Source organism: Prosopis cineraria, unplaced genomic scaffold, assembly GCF_029017545.1.
Source record: "Prosopis cineraria cultivar Desert tree isolate PC_DT_omini unplaced genomic scaffold, ASM2901754v1 PC12, whole genome shotgun sequence".
In the NCBI taxonomy this organism is placed as follows: domain Eukaryota; kingdom Viridiplantae; phylum Streptophyta; class Magnoliopsida; order Fabales; family Fabaceae; genus Prosopis; species Prosopis cineraria.
In genome coordinates, this window is record NW_026555343.1 from 6,876,029 (window position 1) to 6,898,185 (window position 22,157).

The 22,157-nt window shown below is 31.7% G+C and overlaps 2 protein-coding genes across 2 annotated transcripts; one reads left to right on the forward strand and one right to left on the reverse strand.

Annotated features, from left to right (window-relative positions):
• Nucleotides 1-1,765: 1,765 nt before the first annotated feature.
• On the reverse strand, nucleotides 1,766-5,470 carry LOC129287923 (uncharacterized). Its single transcript, XM_054924208.1, has 2 exons — nucleotides 4,716-5,470; nucleotides 1,766-2,155 (listed from the first exon to the last, which is right to left on the reverse strand). The coding sequence occupies exon 1, from the start codon at nucleotides 5,361-5,363 to the stop codon at nucleotides 4,734-4,736; it is 630 nt and encodes a 209-aa protein (XP_054780183.1). The 5' UTR covers nucleotides 5,364-5,470; the 3' UTR covers nucleotides 1,766-2,155; nucleotides 4,716-4,733.
• An 8,074-nt stretch (nucleotides 5,471-13,544) lies between these two features.
• Nucleotides 13,545-20,552, forward strand: LOC129289031 (cucumisin-like). Its single transcript, XM_054925858.1, has 10 exons — nucleotides 13,545-13,634; nucleotides 13,820-13,911; nucleotides 14,197-14,285; nucleotides 14,541-14,775; nucleotides 15,693-16,203; nucleotides 17,678-17,781; nucleotides 18,195-18,422; nucleotides 18,986-19,100; nucleotides 19,200-19,413; nucleotides 20,032-20,552. The coding sequence occupies exons 1-10, from the start codon at nucleotides 13,545-13,547 to the stop codon at nucleotides 20,550-20,552; spliced, it is 2,199 nt and encodes a 732-aa protein (XP_054781833.1).
• Nucleotides 20,553-22,157: the final 1,605 nt, after the last annotated feature.

The following is a 22,157-nucleotide window of genomic DNA, read 5'->3' on the forward strand; positions in this document are numbered from 1 at the left end:
CAATATGAATATATTTTTTTTAAAAAAAATTGGGATATGATCATAAACTTTAATTCAGTAATTATCATCACTATTACCCCAACCACACCCTTAATTTAATATTTTTATCACCATCACCATGATGAGAACACACATCACTCATTATACCACTACCAATATCGTAATATTGTTATTGTTAATGTCGACATAATGTTACCATTATCACCATGGTTATCACCGTTACCATACTTTGTAGCCACCGTAGATAAAATCACCACCATCATGACTGTCGCCATTATTATTTTCAATGTCATAACTATCACCATAATTACTACTCTCACTATATATAACCAAACCACAAGGAATAAAAAAAGTAGCTAAATTTAGACTTTTTTTTTTTGAATACATTAGTCATAATATTTCAAAATTGTCCTTCATTAAAATCTATAACTTCATTAAAACTTTGGGGGAGCATATCAAAGGCCCTGAAAACAAAAAAAATTGCACTGGAAGCCCATTATATGCTGATTTTGCATTACAAGTTCAAAAGCTCTTGTTATAATTTTTTTAAAAAGTGAAAGTATAATTTTACTCCTGTGATTTGAAAACTTAAATTATATACAACATAATATTTACGAGTACATAATACAATGTTAATAAATTTTTAACATAATATCCATACGTATTTAATTGATCAGTAAATTTAATAAAATATATAAGTGATATAAACAATATTAAACACCATGTCTATACATGTACAAGATAATATTCAAGCATTCCACGCATAGACATTATGTTAAAAATTTATGAACGTTGTGTTAAAAATCCATTAACATCTTATTGTGTGCCCATAAATATTATATTGTATATGCTTTATGTGACTTAAATATTTTTATAGATTAACTTAATATGCATAAATATTGTGTTGAAAATTCATGAATATCATATTATATATTCATAAATATTGCATTATACATACTCTGTCTGACTCGTATATTTTGATTTACAAATCAATTAAATATGCATGGATATTGTATTGCAAATTTATAAATAAATCATCCTTTTTGATTATTAGAAACAAAAATAAATCATCAATAAATCCCATTTGATTATTAGAAAAAATAAAAAGAAATGAATTAAAAAAAATTAACACAAAAATAAATTAAACCATCCTTTTTTCTTATAATAAACATAATAAAACTTATTAATATATTATAAATATAAGAATCATAACACCTTTCAAAAATTATGAATAATGATTTTTAACTTCATGAATTAAATTATTCCCTCTTATGATTGTGGTTCACTATTTTTTTTTTGTTCATTTTATTTTTATCTTTATTTTTTCAATCTATTCTATTTTTCAGGACCAAAGGAATTTACTTTTGCCACAATTCCTTTCAACCCCACAATCACCACCATGCCATCATTACTTCTTCTACCTTGTCACTGGCATTACCTCAATTCTATTACCAATTAGAAATAACTCCAGATCAAGTCGAAATCTATTGTGTACAGTAATAGCAATAAATCTCGAATATATGATTTGAAAAGGAAAAAAAAAAAACGGAATGCTAACTCTGATACTAAAACTACCGATAATCAAGAAAACAGACCTGATCAATCACTTACTCATGTAACCAAAGTATACACGGAAGAACGAAGAAGCCACTACTACTTAGTGGCTATAATAATTCACACTCAAGTCTTTGCCTCTTCTTGGATGGGCACAATTCATGATGTCTTTCCACATTAAAAAAAAAAAAAATCATCAGCACAAACTAGCTTCATTTAAAATCTTAATCCCTTGATTCATAAGGAATGTACCCACAAATCTAAGGAAACGGTTTATATATGTAAATAGCACTAATGAATTTTCAGAACCTATTGATCATGGTGGTAAAGTCTAGAATTCTCTCTGCATAATCACGATACAAGGCAATTGATCCCAGACGCTGAAAAATTCAATAATTTTGAGTGCTACTTGCAAGCATAGAAATACATGGGGGAAAAAATCTGGTGCCATACAACAATTACACGGGACATTGAGCTAAAGGTAGCACATTATGTTAGATGCACAACAGGAATGACTCAATTCTTACACGCTTTTTTGCTTCCTACCAAGTAGCATCCAAGGTTCTCCATGCTTGAACCATTCCCAAAGGACATCTCCCATCTGCAAATTGAAAAATAATGATGATTTAGTAAAGTCAACAGATAACTAGACAATAATATCAACATTTTTTTAATCTATTATAGCCAAGAGACAAGTAAACCAACATGCATGACAAAAGTTATCACCAAAGATCGATTCACTAGTCATACAATATGAAGAATGTAGATGCACCCCCCCCAAAAAAAAAAAAAAAAACCAAAACAAAAAACAAAAACAAAAAGAAGCAAAAGCACATCCATTATCATTGGACTTCTTAGCAATCATAAGTGGATAACAACCTTAACCCTCATTGTTATTCATGCTTTACCTAATATTGGCTCAAATTGTCAGTTTGAAAAGCTAATGAAGCATCCTTTTGTCCATTAGCGAACAAGATCAGAAAATAGTCATCAAAGTGGCATGATTCAAATTGTGAGATTTTCAATAGTTCAACAACCTTCCGGCAATACCAATCACACAGAAAATGGAGAACGCCTTAAATAGGAACATGAAAACTGAAATCGTGACAATACAGTCTTCAAACAATTTATGCCATGTTTCTGCAATGCAGCTCCATTTTCTGATGGATTCTGATGTTGGATCCATTGTGACCTAAACATGAAAATTCATGTTTTCCAAACCTGGCTTTCTTCTCCTAAAGACCTTATAAAGAACTCCTAATTTTAAACCCCATAGTGCACTTAGGGTTCAAAACAGCTTCATTTATTACTTTAAACAGCTCTTTTGAGTTTACACTAATTGATGAACTCCACTGTAGTTGTTGGCTGCATGGTGGATTGGTTACTTTCCATGGCTAGTAGTTACTTAATGCCCTTCCCATATTTCTTCTCAACATATCCTACATTCAGGTGCCGCTCTACTCAAGTGTTGAAGACGAGTTTCATAGCATCTACGCAGGGCAGTGGTTTTGAACTGTTTGTGTTCAAGTTTCAACGTCTTTACTCTATGGAACTATAATTCAGTTTCAGTATGACTCTAAAATCAAAGTATTGTAAAACTTCAAAGGTCATATCTTTTACTATAATTGTATAATATATACAACATATATTTCAAGGAATATTTCACTTTGTTCACGACTCTTATGATTTGACATATGCTTTACTATTCACAATTAAAAAATAATAATAATTTCAATTTGTAATTCAACTCATCATTTGACAACTATGACCAGAAAAAAATATATGCAATCCCACAATAAGGCAACAAAAATGACAGGCGCCCAAATGCTTTTCATACACAGGCATAAAAAAATATTCTACCTCGCAGTGTAAAATAAAAAGTCCTTATGATTATTCTGTATTTGTACTGAAAAGATTGCACAAAATTAATATGTTTTTGTCCTCAGTGACTAAATCAGACTTATAATTCTACTAACTAATGACCATAATACAAGACCAGAGAGATTCTAAATTTAGAAAAGAGTCACAAGATCAGGCTGCAAAATAACTGCAAAGAATGAGTAGAAGCTATGGCCTGTGATGATAAAATATGCAAACTTCAAAATTATGTATTATGATTATGATTAAGACCCTGTAATGTAAATAATTAACTTTTATTATAAGGCATACATTTAACCTGACTAGAGATCTAAGAATTCAAAAATTCGAAAGTATAAACAATCAAGATTATAAATAGGCACACAACTTATTTTATAGTTTCACAATAAACATTGGACCAATCTAAGGAAAACTGCTAACAGTATGAATATCATAAAGAATGCTACAAGAGCAAAAATACAAAAAAGAAAAGAGGAGAAGCTCCTGGAAATCCCTCTTGAATTTTAAGGCAATATGTTTTCCACAATTAAATTGAACTACCCCTCTAATCCTATTTATAAATCACTTTCACCATTATCATAAGAACCAAGAAAAATCTTAAACCTCATTAACTCTGCTTAAAAATTCAACAAATTTCCAATTTAACTCCTATTAAATATACCTAATTTAAAATAAAATCCAAAACAAACAATCTTTCTCTGCCCTATAAGTAGGACCAGAAGAATGCTTTTCAAGCTATGTATCCAAGCTATGTATCAACAATGCATTAACTAAAGCTCTGCCTTAGTATGATGAAGTAACAACCAATAACTTAAATAAAGTATACAAGAAAAGCAGTATATCTACAAGCTTGAGATGCTTTTGCTCGAAACATTGAAAAAGGGGAAGAGAGATTATTCTGTTCATCAGTTTTTGGTATATCATTTTCATTGTTAAAAAAGGAAACTTGAAAACTTAGCTACTCTATACAGTTTTACAAGTAATGGGGTATCAACTACATCAGAAAGAAGTGACCCAGATAACTAATCACTCAAATGAGGATTATATTGAATCAAAGATCCCCGAATGAGGGAGAGTTCAGCATTAAAAATAACCGGCTAAACATTACTTCAGTCGCGGCAATCAAAGTTGGGCTAAACCTGACGAAAGAGGCACTGGGAAAAGGCTTCAATCGTACTATATCTTAAGCCTAACAGCAATTACCCAACCTTCAAATCCGAGATAACCCTAATCAACGTTATGGTCTAATAGAAACTAGTACGCAGGGGACAAACCTAACATACCTCAAAAACAGAGTTAATCTACCGATTCCTCTCCGCAGGCAATGGGCGATTAAAACCTCCTCGCCTGTTCATGTACTGCCTGGGCTGCCGCTTGGTCACTGCTCTAACACCACTCACATCCGCACCAGGCACCGGCTTTCCTTTGGTCGAGTCAAACCCAATCGGAATCCCTAATTTCTTCATCATCTCCATCTCATCCTCGTCCATCCCATTTTCTCCCTCCGCTCCGACATTACCACCGCCACCGTCATTATCCTTATGCTTCTGCTGCTGCTCCTTTGCAATCCCATCCACAAAATCTGAGACCACCTTCTGAGTATCCCTATTATCTTCCGCAGTAGATTCTCTACGATGACGCTTCCTGAGAGGTTCAGGCGACGGTGTCCGGTGGTGATGATGCCGCCGGCGGTGGGAGCGTTCGCCTGGAGAACGTGAACGCGAGTGAGAACGGTAAGGGTCAGGAGAACACGTGCGGGAGCGCGTGTGGCGGGACCTGCCCTTGTCAGGTGTGCGAGAACGGGATCTCTTACTGCGTGTTCGATCTCGATCTCGTTCTCGTTCTCGATCTCGATCGCGTTCACGGTCACGGTCTTCCTTGTCTCGTCTCCTTTCTCGGTCTCGATCGCGAGCTCTGTCGCGGTCGGCCATGGTGCAAAGCAGAACTTGATTTCATGGATAGCATTTCGGCCCTATATGGCCAATACCCAATTCCAGGACACAGGAGTAGAGTGTCAAAGCCCCGGATTATCCTCTCCTAAGTCCTAACTAAAGCACTCGCGTAATATTTGTACAATGAAATATTTAAGGGTAAAATGAAAAGTTGATCATTAAACTATAAACTCAAGAATATTTAAAATTTTAAACTTGCTTTTTATGCAATCTTATGCTCTAAATATTAATATTTAAAATTACGACAACCTCCTCCATCCTTAAAATTAAAAAATATATAAATATTCATTACTTTAATAGTGTTGAGCATAGAAGTTTGAACATGACATGCATTGCACCATGGCCCGAACTATAAGCCATGCGTCCTAACATCGGGGTCTACATTATTAAAATAACAAACATTTTCTCAATTTTAATAGCAAATGAAAAATTGTTATGATTTTTGTTTGTGCTAAAATATGAAACATTACGAGTTAAAACATTGGATAGGTCATAAAGTTATTTGGGCTAAGTGATTGAAGAGTCAGATTCAATCAACAATTTAAATGAAAGGGCCGGCCCCCAGCTCAATGGAAAGCCATGATAGAATGAGCATGCTAAAATCTCGCTAATTACAAGCCTTGGACCATTGACCCATAAAGACACGATTTTAAATGATTTCAAAATCCACGAGAGTAGCATTATCGTATCCAAGTATCTCAGTAAGACGGGCTAGTTGCAAAAAATGGAAGATACTGAGTAAAGACCGTGCTATGAATTTCGTGAGATCCTTGATTCTTCGACAGAATGTTATAGGTCTTAAGGGAGAAACTACCGTCAATCTGATACTATAAATAGGATATCAAAGCACAAAAGAAAGACAGTCAACACTCAAAAAAGACTCGCATTCTACACCCATAGCTTTTAGGTTTATCAGTTAGTTTTATCTTCAATTTAGACTTGTAATCTTTTTATATTTCAATAATAATAAAAAATACTTATTCTATCAAGTCTTGCATATCTCTTACATCTGGATGAACTGTGATAAAAGAGCTCAGGACTCTTTTATTATCAATTGAGACTCAGTGTCTCTAGCACACCAAGTAATTTGTTGTTCTTAGACGAACAATTTTAAATGTTTAAAACTGAAAATATACTAAAAATAAGTTTAAGATCCTAAATACTCTTGAATATATAATTTAAAAGCTAAATTGTCAATTGACCTAACTTTTAAAATTTCAATTCCGTCTAGGTGAGATATAGATTGATAAATTTTGATTTTAATTTTAAATTTAAAATATTATATATAAGTCTCATGTATTTAAAATGACTTTTTTTGGTAATCATGTACTTAAAATTATTTGTTTGGATGGTATAATTTTTTTTAAAAAAAGATGCATTAATATTCAAAATAAAAACAAAAGAGTGAAACTAAAAATTTTATATATATTCAAAATACAAAAACTGAAAATAAAGTGGACTTGTTTGGATACTAAATATAATATTTATACAATAAAATATTTAGTTATTTCAAATTCATTTAGGGGACATTTAGACTAATGAATTTAGATTTCGATTTTACATTTCACATTTATTATTCGTAGTTCTATTAGATGCAGTATGTATTAAGGTTCAAGAATTAACTAAAAGGAAAGAGGCATCACTACTAAACAAAGTTATATATAGAGCTTTCTATACAATAGTTATTAAAAAAATTGTTGCATGATTGAAGTGGGATTCAAAAAAAGAGATTATATAATAGTTCTTTCAAAATAACCATTATACACTAAGACTATACAATGGTTATTTTGAAAGAACCATTATATAATCTCTTTTTTTTTATTTTTTTTCTAAAGACCAATTGCTATACTTTTTAAAATAATCGCTGTATAGTCTTAACTATACAGCGATTATTTTAAAAAATACCGCTATATAGTCTCTTTTCTTTTTAATTTTTTTAGAGATTATATAGCAATACTTTTTAAATAATTGCTGTATAGTTGGCTATAGAGCGTTTATTTAAAAAGAATCATTGTATAGTTTTCCGACTCTAAAAACTTTTAAAATGCATGCATTTTTATGACACACAGATTGATGATGTCATTATATCTGAACCATTATTTTTTTTATTTAGTGGCATACATACTCTCTCTTCTCTATATCATAGAGGAGTTATGTTATATGACTTATTTGTATTTAGATTTAAGAATTTTGACCCATGTGTATTTCACAAGAGAATATTATATTAAATCTCAACATCCCAATTTGAGAATAATAGTCAACATTTTGTCCTAGTGGTAACGTTATTTCCCTTGCTTAGATGAAGTTTTAGGTTTGAATTTAACATTAACATGTTTATATGCGAGCATGCATGCGTGCGTGCGTGCTTCTCTTTCCTATTGAGAAGGGCTAAGTTAGGGCTAAAATGAAAAGAAAAGGATGATAGTAAATCTTGAATCTAAGATGTCTCTCATTGTAGAGGATGATCATATTTGCCACCATATCTCGCATTTAGTAAGTCCATAAAAAAGAAATGGAGGATAGTAAATCTTGAATCTAAGATATTTCTCATTGTAAAGGATGATCATATTCGCCACCATATCTCGCATTTAGTAAGTCCATATGACATTTAAACTTAGTGATTTAAAATTGTTTGCATAAAAGCATACCAGATTTTATAGCTAGTATTTCAGCTATTGTAAGAGAAAAATAGACCTAACTTCTTTTGAATTCCTAAAACCGATTTCCATGATAATCTCTAATAACTCCTCTATAAGTAGCATTATTCTTGTTGATTCACTAACCCATCCATATCTAATCTAAGATAGTTTATTGGTGGAGGGGGCCATTTATCTTCAAAGCTTTTTTCTTTTTGGGTTAAAAAATCTTATGTTGGAATTTTTCATTCTCCACCATTATTTTTACAAGCTGATTGATAACACTGAATTAGCTTAGTTGCTTCATATTTCAGCCCCTCCAAAGTGATATGAGTGACTTGCAACTTAAACATCAAACAACTAGTAGAATATTCTTGAAAATACTATAAAATACTTGGTTGAAATTTCAATGAGCAAAATTTTCAACAAGTCTATAGTCACAGAAAGAACCACAACTCTATTACAAGAAATGAAATATTGATAGACTAAGGAAAAATAAATAAAAACCACAGATGGTGAAGATTTTAAGAAACAAAAAGGGAAATCCACATAGAAAGAAAATAAACACTACAACCAAAATATTTCACACCCTCTCCAATCATTTGTATAGCCTTTATTTTGAATCAATCCTTGAACCATGTAGTAGGAATTTGCCTTGTTTGAGCACCATGTCTAGTGGTCTATTGCAATATGCTGTGCTTGACATTATGGTTAGGTTCCATCTGTCCCATATAGGGACTAATTCCATTTTTTAGCACAACACAAAGCTCCTTGGTGTCTATTTTTCCATAACCCTTGGTTTAGATGGGGAGAAAAGAAAACTAGGAGGAAAAGTATAACATCCTAAAATTTTTAAAATAGTACTAACTGAATTAATTAAAGAGTTTAATTAATTAATTGAGATTTTTAGGGGTTTATTAAAGTGAGTGGATGGACCCTATATGGGGTCAAATTAAGGTTCTTCATGCTATGTCATCTATCGTAAGGGACACGACATGTAGGAATTTGAATTCCAAACTCATGTTTTAGTCATAGAAAACATAAGAGAGAGTTATAAATTGAGAGAGAACAAGAGTGGCTTTATTAGGGTTTACTTACATGTGATTTAGTGGCCATTTAGGATTGCTAAACTTTTAAGAACGTAAGTCCTTACTCTCTCTACTCACCCCCTTCTAGGTGTTTTCTTGGGAGTTGTTAGGTTGGGAAGGTTATGTCCAAACCTATGGCTAACTTTCAACCATTCATAGTACTTCAATAGAGTCTAATAAGGATGGTTGTTCATGTTTCTATCTTATGGGTTTTGCTAATGAGAGTGATTTGTGGCATTAATGATAGGTTTAAGCTTAATCCTAACACTAAATAGCTTAGTTAATGAAAAGTATTGTTTAAGCTAATGAGAGGTTAAATAAGCTAAAGGAAGCTAGTAATGAGTTAATTTATAGCTATACACACCAATAGGAGTCTTTGGTCTTAACTTAGGTTAAGAGTTAATTAATGATGATTATTCATTGATGATATTTGATGGTAATAATTTTAGTTTAACTACTATTGGAGCTTATTGTGCTTCTATGAAGTTCCCTTGGAATCTAAAGTTATCTTGGTGTGGTATACCAAGATTTAAAGTAACTAGGAGTTAAAGTTTAGTATATGATTGTTGCATTATACGTTGTTTTAAGATTTGGATGATGAGTCATGGAAATAATGACTATGCCTTGTTTGTATGAATATGATTTCAATGGTTGGAAGTAGATGCTTGACTTTATGGTATATAGCCAGGCATGGTTATGTTATAGGGAGTTATGGCATGATATTGAGAATGCGACAAATTGCATAATTATGGATAGATGAAAGCTCACCCGAAAGAGAGAGAGAGTGAGAGAGAGAGAGGGAGGGAGATCACATGAAGTTGTGAAAAATTGAATGTGAATGACTTTAATGTTGATGACATTTAAGCTTGCTTATCCTTGTTTATGATGTATGGTTGATTGATTGTGGTAGGATAATGGCTAAGAAATGGGTTTTGGGACGTTTGGTTGATGTTAAGAATGTATTATGAATGTTTATAGTCTTGAGTGTCCAATATCCCCATATGTTACTGGATGGTTGTGAGTTTAGAGCCATTAGTTATAGGTTATTAATTTATCTACATGTAGACGCTTGAATTATCTTAATTAGAGGTTCAACCAAAAAGTTGTGCATAGAAAAAATTGGAGTTTGGGAGCTGTCATGGAAGATGTGTTGTGTTAGAGTTTTATTTGGCCACAATGCATGACACGGTGAGTGTTAGCTACAATGGATGGCAATGTTGGCTGTGGGCGGATGCTTTATGTCACAAATTGTTATGAACAATCTTGTTATGTCTAAAATTACCTTTTTTTACCTTGTTTTCACTTGTTTATCATTTTAAATGTTTTCCATGCTTCCTAAATGATCCTTACTTTGATTAAAGTGTTTTAAAAGGATGCAATACTTATTTTCAAATTTAAGTTAAATTGGGTTCCATTTACACAAAAAACTTTTATAAAATCATTAAAATTCTAAATTAGCCAAGGTTGATTCTATCTTCGCTTGGCATCTTTCTTATTTAATTAATTAGTTTTAAGTATTGTGGTTTATTTAGTGGTTTAATGTTTGGAACATTGTTTTTAAAACCGGACCGGACCGGCCGGTTCGACCGGTGAACCGGTGACTCGGCCATGTGTCCGGTCCGGTTTTCTTTTTTTTTTTGTTTTCAGTTAACCCGGGTTAACCCGGGTGACCCGGGATTAACCCGGATTAACCTGCCCAACCCCTCGGTTCAGGCGGGTTGGGCGGGTTGAAATTTAAAAAAAAATTAATAATAATTAATTAAGATATATATTTATTTTTAACATGATAATGATTAATGATAGGTCAATATGAGTCATAGGGTAAAAAAAATATACTTATGTCAGATAAGGGGATGAAAGAAGTAAAAAGAAATCAAAAAGTATAAATATATATTATATTATATTATTTTTTAATTTGAATTATTTAATTAAATAATTTTTAAAATATATCACTTTCATTTATTATCTTTTATTTTAAAATAAATTTTTATTTCTATTATTTTAACTCATTGAAATTTTTTTATCATTTAGTTAACCTTATTTTAAAAAAATATAGAAATGTTGTTATACTTTATTATTGTTAGAATTATTGTTATATGTTATATGAGATATTAAGACTTGGATATGTATGAACGTATTGAGAATTAATACATTTTTTATTTAAATTATATTATTTTATTATGACCGGTCTGACTCCGGTTTGACTCCCGGTTGAACCCATGACCCCTGACCCCTGAGTTTGGCCGGTTCAATGACCGGTCCGGTTTTCAATACCTTGGTTTGGAACATTACAAAAAATCCCAAAAAATAGTAAAAAATAATTATTTTTGGAAAATTTTCCTTCTAGTTTTCTCTCCTTATTTTCTTCCTATTTTTCTCTCTATCCAAACTAACCCTAATGCCTTGTTGGATAGTATGGAAGAGTTTTTGATGAAAGTGAAAGTGAAAGTGAAAGTTAGGTGAAAATGAGTTTTAAAACATGTTTGGTATTCATATGAAAGTGTGGGTGATTTTTTATGTAGGAAGTGGGTTTTGGAATTGGATTGGAGAAGTGAGATCCACTACCAAATAACCTATTTTTTCAGTTCCACTTCAGCTTCCACTTCTCCAATCCTAGTTCCACTTCTCCAATATCCTAGTTCTTCTTCTAGTTGCCTTCTATTGTTCTAATTCCAAACTTGATCTAAGAATTTCTTTTCAACCAAACTTGTAATTCACTGGAGGAAAAAGATTGCACATGTATAATGAGGATAATAACATAAAGCCATACTTGTTAACTTTGCAATCTCAATCACAAAGAATATGAAGACTAGTTGGGACAATTTACAGTCAGACACTCCTCTCTTAGCTATGAGTCGGTCGGTAGAAAGTCTCTTGCGCAGAACTTGCCAAATGAAGTGTTTCTCCAAATATAAATAATTAAATGAATGATATTTTAGATTAATCAACACAATTTTTTCTAGGAATGACTAACTTAAATAATTTTTTTATATGTGCAAATTAGTCATGTAATTCTTACTTTTTAAAATTGGATCAAAACATCGTATATGACGATTATTGTCATTACAAAACTATAGTCACTTTCGTTTTATATGTGTTTTCTCTTGTTGATCCAAATGACCAAATACAAGGCATGAAGCTTCTTTAGATCTCCATATTTTTTCTTCCATTTTCTTTATTCTCATTCTCTACTCATCAAGTAAAGCATATAAAAGATTGTTATAAGAATTAATTCAAACTGTCTATTTTCAACTAAAAAAATTAATTAATGAAACATTTGTTGCAAAATTAATAATAAACAATGTCTTAATTAGTTATTACAATTTTGAGTGATAACATCAAAAAGACTTAAGGATGGCCTCTTACTATCTTTTATTATTTATTTATGAAGCTACCTAGCTTGAAGAATGAAAAGACTATTAATGCTATATGCTAATATGGAATGTTAGATAGCGCCTCCCTCGGTCAATGACCTTTTCTCATCACTTTTCTACATTTTTCTTTCTTTTTTTAAATGTTAAATGCTAAGATGCATGCATTTATTTTTTGAAGAGGATCCGGCCGCCTCAAATATACAAGACAAAAATATATAATCATGATATATCTATGGTTTAGCGATTTTTTTAATAATAAATTCAGCCGGCTTTTGTAAAATCTAAGTATTATATATTAACGAAAGAGTAAAACTTATTCAAATTATTATTAATATTATATAGAAGGTTTAGGTGAGTTGAATTGCTTCTTGAAGCTCATAGGCAAGACATACCTTAATACATAGAATAACGCTTACAAATATGCTTATAAATTACCTAGATAAAATTCTCATATCAACATCGAGATTTATTATTATTGTTGCCAACAAGAAATGCTTTTTTTAAAGTAATGGCGAGTATTCTTTTTACGGTTTCAGTCCATGAAAAAATAAAAAGGAGAAAAGTAGTAACCAATAGGTCTTGTGGCCATTTAAGTATGAGATCTCTAATTCTAATTTATGTAAATGCAAAAAATGTTTTTGGGAGATCCGTTACCTCCAATTAAACTTGACATGCTTGAATAATAATAATAATAATAATAATAATAAGCCCCTGCCCTTTTCGATAAATTGAACAGCTAGACCTAAATTATGGTCAAAAGTGACTTGGCAAATTATTTGAGCTTCTTTTTTAAACAGTAAAAATAAAATAAAATAAAATAAAGTGACGTTTTGCTTACAGAAAATTTCATCTGTAAAACGAGTCGTTAGAATATTGTGTTCCTTTCATAACAAGTTAATATTATGCATTCTTCAATGTCTTTTCGAAAGTTTTAGATGTCAAAATTGTTGCCTCTTACTGCTTTACAATCGTTGTGTGTTACAACCTCAGAACTACTATATATATGTGCGTACGAACCAAGCTTTCGTAATCTAATTAATCTCTTCAATGGCAGGCACAATAATGTCTCCATGTTGGTTGGTTCTTCTTATTATCATTCTCTCAGCCATAATGCTTCAGACAAGTGATGCAGCTTCTGAAGAGAACACAAAGGCAAGTATACATAACTCATCACTTTTCATTCTTCCTTTGTTGTCATCATTTCTATCTTCCTAGGTTTCAAGACATAGTAACTGTTACATACGTTTTGGTTTTGTAAATTTCTGTCTTTTTTAATATATAAGAATATATTTTCTTGTCGTTGTAATTTCTAGCCACTAATCTGTTTGTTGATACAGACTTATATAGTGTATATGGGTACTCCTCCAAGTGATAGTGATGTCCCAAAGTCAGTGCTTCACATGAGCATGCTCCAACAAGTCATTGGCAGGTAATTAAGTGCATTTATGGACTAATTAATACATATCTATGTGTACCAATAGGCGTTAATCCTAATGAAAGGGCCTGTGATTACTGAAGCACAAGGTCTCATGTTCAAGTTTGCATAAATGTAAAGAATAACTTGGAGAGAGTTACCCTTAATTAGACTCAACAATACTTGAATGTGACACAATCAAATAATCATGTCAGCTTATCATATATATATATATATATATTCAATTGTTTTTGTTCATATATAACAATTCAAATGTGGTGTATGTATGGCCAGAGAGAGAGCAGCAAATTCTCTAGTCCACAGCTACAAGAGGTGTATCAATGGGTTTGTTGTGAATCTCAAGGAAGAAGATGTGCCAAAAGTTGCTGGTAATTATAAATAACCACATTTACATGCATCCTTCTGTGTCAAAGTTAAACTTTGCTATCCTTTTCTATTTTTAACTTAATCTGTTGGATTGATTCAAGAGATAAGAAGACTTCAATCATTCCATCAAAACCAATGGACCAAAGACAATTGATAGGAGAATATAGTAATAATATTTGCTTATTATCATAAAACTAAGTCATTATCTTCATCAAAATGTATTTTGATAATCAAGTGTTTTGGGTTGTTGTCGTCAGCAATGGAAGGAGTGGTTGCTATATTCCCAAATGGAAGGAAACATCTACACACTACAAGATCATGGGACTTCATAGGATTTCCAGAACAAGTGAAAAGAGCAAACACAGAGAGTGATATAATCATTGGAGTGCTTGACTCTGGAATCTGGCCTGACTCCCCCAGCTTTAATGACTCTGGATTTGGTCCCCCACCCTCCAAATGGAAGGGAGCTTGCCATAATATCACTTGCAACAAGTACATTTCTATACATATAATTCCCATATCTATTTCTTGGCATCCATAACAGTTAGTTCATGTTTGATATATGGAAAAGCGTTTCAACCTACCATACATTATATTTCGTTCACACATTGTCTCATATCATATTCATTGCATGTATATTCATGCTGGTTCATTGAGAAATTTTTATCAACTCCAATTGTATGATATGCATTATATATGGCTGATAAATTTCTAGATCTTAATTATCTGTTGTTAAGAAATGGTGTTGTTAGGAAAAGATAGATATATCGGGTGGTTGGACTCCACATGTTAGGTGGATTTCACTCATAAATTCTCTGTTATTGTAAGGAAGCAGGATAGATACATAAAGGTGGGAGAGCCCCACATATATATATTAGAATTTCTCCTCCTCATGTTTTAACAAGGCAGCTTTGTTATATTCATGGTATATATAATATATCTACGCACTAATAACAATACCATTCCGAAATTGAACTGTGTGCAGTAAAATCATCGGAGCAAAATATTTTCGAAGTGACAAAAACTTTGGTGAAAATGACATCGTGTCTCCAACACATTCAAAAGGCCATGGAACACACACAGCATCAATATTTATGCTGGTTTTCTGATAAATTTTCATTAACTCCTTATATATGCGCAATAATTTTTTTGGTCAACCTTAATTCTCTGTTGTTGTACCATGGTGTTGTAAGGAGAAAGATAAATATATCAAAATTCATATTATAGATATATATATTTTCACCCAGTACCACATCTATCTGTTTCCTTAAACATCGTGCTGCCACAGCAAAAAGATAGAATCAGAATTCCTTCCTATATGTGTTAACAACGAGGCAGCTTCATTATATATTTTCATCGTTTATATCACTGCTACTAACAACAACATTCCAAAATTGAACTGTGTGCAGTAAAATCATCGGAGCAAAATATTTCAGAAGTGACGAAAATTTTAGTGGAGATAATATCAAATCTCCCATAGATTCTCATGGGCATGGAACACACACAGCATCAACAGCTGCTGGAGGGTCAGTGAGTTCAGCAAGCCTCTATGGTCTAGGCTTGGGAACAGCAAGAGGAGGAGTGCCATCAGCAAGAATAGCAGTGTACAAGGTTTGCTGGTCGGATGGATGTTACGACGCAGACATTCTTGCAGCTTTCGATGAAGCAATTGCTGATGGTGTCGACATAATCTCTGCCTCATTCGGAAGCCAATCACCTCAACACTACTTCAATGACACTTTAGCCATTGGAGCTTTTCATGCGATGAAACATGGAATCTTGACCTCCGCTTCCGCTGGTAACAATGGTCCCGGACTTACGACCACCAATAGTGTGGCTCCTTGGACTCTTTCTGTGGCTGCCACTACCACTGATAGAAAGTTGGTCACCAAGATTCAGATTGGGGATGATGTTCTTCAGGTAAAATTAAAATGGCCTTTGCTTAGTAGAGAGATCTATGTTGTATTTTTTTTAGAAAATGACAAATAAATCTCACCGGCCAAAGATACCATAAAATGGAATAATTATTTGGGAGAATGACAATTAAGGACCTGCTAAGAACATTAATCCCAATTATGGACCGTAAAATTTTGAAATCCTAGTTAAAGATCATGGTCCTTAATTGTGATTAAAAAAATATAATTTATGAGGTGAGATTCATTATTGCTACTTGGGAATTCATTAACCTAATTTGAAAAAATTTGTAACGTATATTGTGAAAACATGAAACCTCGCTTGGAAATGGAATGTTTAACAAAAAGCGCCACTTGAGAATTCACTAACTAAACTTGAAAAAATTTCTAACGTATATTGTGAAAATATGAAACTTCACTTGAGAATCGATTGTTTAATAAAAAACACCAATTTGAATAAGTCACTTTTTATTAATGATTTTTAAGCGGGGTTTCATTTTTTAACAATATACGTTAGAAATTTTTTCAAGTCTAGTTAGTGAATTCTCAAGTAGTGCTTTTTGTTAAACATTTCATTTTTAAGTGAGGTTTCATGTTTTCACAATATACATTAGTAATTTTTTCAAGTTGGATTAGTGAATTCTCAAATCGCGTTAGTAAATCCCACCTCACAAATTACATTTTTTATCACAATTAAGGACCATGGTCCTTAACTCTGATTTCAAAATTTCACGGTCCGTAATTGGGATTAATGTTCTTAGCAGGTCCTTAATTATCATTCTCCCTAATGATTTTGAAGTTTGCTTGGGACTTATCTGGCATTAATTTTTTTTTTTTTTTACAACATGACAAGACAACTTTTTTTTGCGTGAAAAAGATAAATGACAACTTCAAAGTAGCAAATGACTATTTTTAGTAAGCGGGGGACTAAAATAATGTAAAAAGTGATTACTTTTATTTTTCGATTTCATTTCGTAAGTGTTGAATTTTAAATGCAATGACAATTTTAGAGTAAAAAAATGATTATTTTTATTAAGTGGATGACTAAAATAGTACTTCTTTTATTTTTTAATTCCATTTTATAAATGTTGAATCTTGAAAGTAAAAGAAAGCTTTAGATTAACAAATGACTATTTTCATTAAGCCAGTGATTTAAATAGTATAGAAAATGACTACTTTCACATTTTTCAATTTTATTTCATTATTGAGATGATATTCTTGAGGTAAAGGCCTTCATTTAGGGCGGGATTTATGTTCTCCGACGTGAATTTTTTTTTTAATCCACAATGTTTGAACTTAAGAACGTGACATTTTAAAATATTTGTCACTAATTTGTTCGAAGGCATATTTATGTCATTTAGCGTGATCATTGATGTGTAACTTAAATACTCGGTCTTTGAAATAATGAGGAGTTTCATGTTTACTACTTGAGGATGTTCGTGAAGATTTGTTGTTTGACTTGTTTCTATATTTCACTTCAGGGACGTTCAATAAATACCTTTGACTTGAATAGTACTCAGTATCCTATAATCCATGGTGGGGATGCACCAAACACCCTTAAAGGCTATAATAGCTCCATATCCAGGTAATTTTTCTTTTCTTAAATAAATTCTCTCAGTTTTAATTATAATTTTACTCAAAGTAAGAAAATTAGAAGAGAGGGAAGTGAAATAAATAATTCATTGCTTTGGTTTAACCTTCAAGGATAGTACATAAGTCCTACCTCCTGCTAGCTATTATCTTTAATTATCTTTATTTATTTTGAAGCTTTGTTTAGAATGGAAAGAAAATAAAGAGGAGATAAATTAAGAAAGCTAGATCGAGTAAAATGACATTTTTACCTTTATTTTCTCCTAATTTTCTCCTAGAGATGGAGAAACCCAAAAGAAAAACTGTGTTAAAAAGCAAATGTCTTTTTTTCTTTTTCTCCTCACATCATCTCTCTTTCTCATTTTTGTATCGGGTAAATGAAATATACATGAACTTAATTTGGTGCAGGTTTTGCTTAGAAGATTCAATGGACCCGAATTTGGTAAAGGGGAAAATAGTTATTTGTGATGCCCATTTTGGACCTTTAAAAGTTGGATTTGCATCTGGTGCTACCGGCATTATAATAAATTTTAGTCAAAGCAAAGTTCCTGATATTGGCTTTGCTTTTGCCTTGCCAGCATCTGTCATCGGTTCAATGGATTCTAACATCATATACAACCTCATGGCAGATACTAGGTAGGTACATACATACATACATAAATACATAAGATTAGAGGGCAATTTGACACCTAAATTATAAGTCCAGGAGTGTTTAGAACCTTAAGTTCATTTTTTGTGTAATGTTCCTCTTAAATTTTAAAAACGATGTAATATGACCCCTATTATTAATTAAAGTTAATTTTAATCATTAGTTGATCAAAAATAACAAAACATAACAAAAAAACAAGTCAAGAAAGTTATATAAAATAACCCACAAAATTACAAACAATGACAAAAAAAAAGACTAATAAATCTATAATTTTTGAGATCTTTTTCTATTATTTTTTGATCAATTAACAATCAAAATTAACTTTTATTATTAGTAGAGGCTACATGGCACTGTTTTCAAAACTTAAGGGAAACATTGTATAAAAAACAAGTTTAGGGTTTCAAACACTCCTAAACTTATAATTTAGGAATCAAATTGCTTTTAAAACTATATATATACATACATGTATGTGTATGCATATTTATTTCTATCATCATCTTCATCATCTCACAAACCCTAACAAATTCTGAAATAACGAATCTCACTGCAGCAATGATATAACTGCGACGATACTAAAGAGCAGTCATGACAACGATTCTTTCGCTCCTGTTATAGCCTCTTTCTCATCAAGAGGTCCTAACTTAGTTACTCTTGACATCCTCAAAGTAAATTAGCTTCTTCTGCTCACCTCAAGTACTTTTTTTGAGTGATATAGATTCATGCAATTAACTAATTAACTACATGAATCATATGATATAATAAAGCCGGATATAGCAGCACCTGGAGTTGATATTTTGGCTGCGTGGAATCCAAATTCACCTCCTTCAGGAGTGAAAGGAGACAAAAGACAAGCACATTATAATTTCAATTCAGGGACATCAATGGCTTGCCCTCATGTCACTGCCTTGGCTGCTTATATCAAATCGTTCCACCCTGCTTGGTCTCCTGCTGCAATCAAGTCTGCCATTATGACCACTGGTGTGTTTGTGTATAATTATTCATTCAAAGATAATTCTTCTTTAGTATTATTATATGTTAAGTTGTACCACCTCTGCTCTTAATGTAAGGCAAAGTTAACTAACATTAAACTTGTTAAAAATGCTTGACTTTTCACTTTTGTCATCCTCCAAAATTTATAACCACAATGAAATGTCTCTAGGAATTACAACTAGTTGCAATTAAGGAAGTATAATATTGAGGGAAAAAAAAACAAGAGCTACATCTTTACTCCCTATTTTTTGGACTTGTTTATTAGGCAGCATGTCATTGAATTTTCATCATAAGTTTTTCATTTTACTTCCCATTAAATGTTGGAGGAAAACATATATTATTAAAGTATGTATATATATTTAATAAAGGTAAGATTAAAAACTGATTAAATTTTTAAATAATTAATAAGTTTTAATATTATTCTTGATTACGATGAAACATTTTAAAAGTTAACCAACCTTTTATCTAAAATGCAAAAGAGATTTGAGCTTGACTCCTTCGACTGATTTAAACCCTTCTAATTTCATCACATGCATGTCCGTTTTCATCACGTCATTGTATCACATTATTTGTTGTAACTTTCAATTTTTCTTTCCTTTCTTACAGCTACACCTATGGAATCTCCATTGAACGATGCTGAGTTTGCATACGGAGCAGGCCATATAAACCCAACAAAGGCACTAAATCCTGGTTTAGTATACGACGCTAATGAAACAGACTATGTCAAATTCCTATGTGGACAAGGTTACAATGATTCATTACTTCAAGTCGTAACAGGAGAAAATAGAACTTGTGCTCAAGTCACTCATGGTAGCGTGTGGGATCTAAACTACCCTTCATTTGCTGTGTCCACTATGTTTCCTCGATTGGACGAAGCTCGAGTTTTCACAAGGACTGTCACAAACGTTGGGTCACCAGCTTCCACATATGAGGCCACTGTGACTGCTCCAGAAGGACTCGACATTCAAGTGAATCCTCCAAGGCTGTCGTTTACTTCCTTGGGACAGAAGCAGTCATTTAATGTTACTGTAAGTGGATTTGTAACTTCCATAGCTTCTGCTTCTTTGGTCTGGGATGATGGCATGCATCAAGTGAGAAGCCCTATCACGGTCTTTCTCTATTATTAATTAATGGTTATTGATTATGAACTTTCGGTTTATGTGATGTAAGTGTAATATTGGTCTGATGATACGCACGAAGGTTGATGTGGTTTAATTTACGTAGTATATGATTGCAAGCTGTTATTGTGCAATTTTAATGGATAGATATACTTAATATATTTTTATCTAATCCAATCATGACAAGTGGATCAAGATGTATTAATTAAATTAAGAACAAGAATTTATTATAGAATAAATAATTTATAAAAAATCAACATGTTTTGATTAAATTAGAAACAAGTACATTAAATATATAAGGCTAAGATATACGTTTTCTCCAATTTAGGTAAGACATATATACTTAATATATTTTTATCCAATCAAATCAATCAAGACATGTGGATTGATATACTTATAACACTTCATGTGTTAGTAATACTAATTACAAGAATTCATTTTGAAATAAATAATCTATAAAAGATACACATATCTTTATTTAATTAAAAAAAAGCACCTTAAGCATAAATGACTAAATATATAATTTTTTCCCTTTTTCATATATATAGATAATTGGTTCAGCTAAATAATTAATATTATACTGGGGAATTGAATTATTGGAGCTTTTCAAAGTGAATAACAATTTATGCTTTTTATTCTCTTTGATCATCAATTAAATATATAATAGTACAAATATCAATTACACATATAATATGAGTATTAAGAAAAATTTTTGAGACCTAAGGCAATTATGTCTCACTTGCCTTATGGCTCACACGGCCCTGCCAGTGTTATTTTTTACTACAGATTCAGACATGCTTCTATATTCAGTTTCTTCAATTCCTCTGAATTAAAATGGGAGTTTATTCAAGTTTATAAATTTAATTACAATCGTTTTCATGATTTGAATACAAACCCGATTGAACAGGTCGAAACAACCATTTCCAACATATATTGTGGTTTTGTATTATGCCCCCATTGTTATTATATCTTTAAGCCCAGTAGATGGAAAAAGAGAAAAGAAAAAAAGAGGAAGAAACAGCAAATGCGAGAGTTAGAGAGAGGAAGTTCATCACTAGAAGAAAGTGAATCAATGAAAAATTGCTAGTTCCATCAGGTTATAGCATATGAGAGGATAGAGTATAGAATACATAATTCTCGAGTATGAAATTTAGAAGTTGAGGGGGCCTAAATTTTTTTCCAAAAAAAAATATATGTTGTAAAAAAAAATAACTTTTAGTGATAACCCTAAAAAGTTACCGCTAAAAATAAACAATTTATAATGACAGTAAAAATCACCATTAAAAATTTGACTTTCAACAACAACATTTAAAGTAGCCGCTAAAAGAAGGATTTTTTTAAAGTCATCGTTGATTATCAATATATTTTAAAATATGTTATAATTTCTTAAAAACTCCTGTTATAAAAAATATGTTATAAGTTTCGACGGTAACATATAAATTGCCGCTGAAAGTTGATAATCAGTGGCGATTTTGAATGTCACCTATAAAAGTTTGATTTTATATTACCATCATAATATTTTATTTTTTGTTTAATTTAATGTTTAACATTTTAAGACATTAATTTTGTTGTATTATTATAATTTTATAATGAATGTATAAAATAACATAATGA

Excerpts from the sequence above, each read along its gene's own strand:
- LOC129287923 (XM_054924208.1), bottom strand. The coding sequence starts at position 5,363 with ATGGCCGACCGCGACAGAGCTCGCGATCGAGACCGAGAAAGGAGACGA.
- LOC129289031 (XM_054925858.1), top strand. The coding sequence starts at position 13,545 with ATGTCTCCATGTTGGTTGGTTCTTCTTATTATCATTCTCTCAGCCATA. Across the intron at positions 16,204-17,677 it reads TTGGGGATGATGTTCTTCAG|GGACGTTCAATAAATACCTT; the intron begins GTAAAATTAAAA and ends ATTTCACTTCAG. Across the intron at positions 17,782-18,194 it reads TATAATAGCTCCATATCCAG|GTTTTGCTTAGAAGATTCAA; the intron begins GTAATTTTTCTT and ends AATTTGGTGCAG.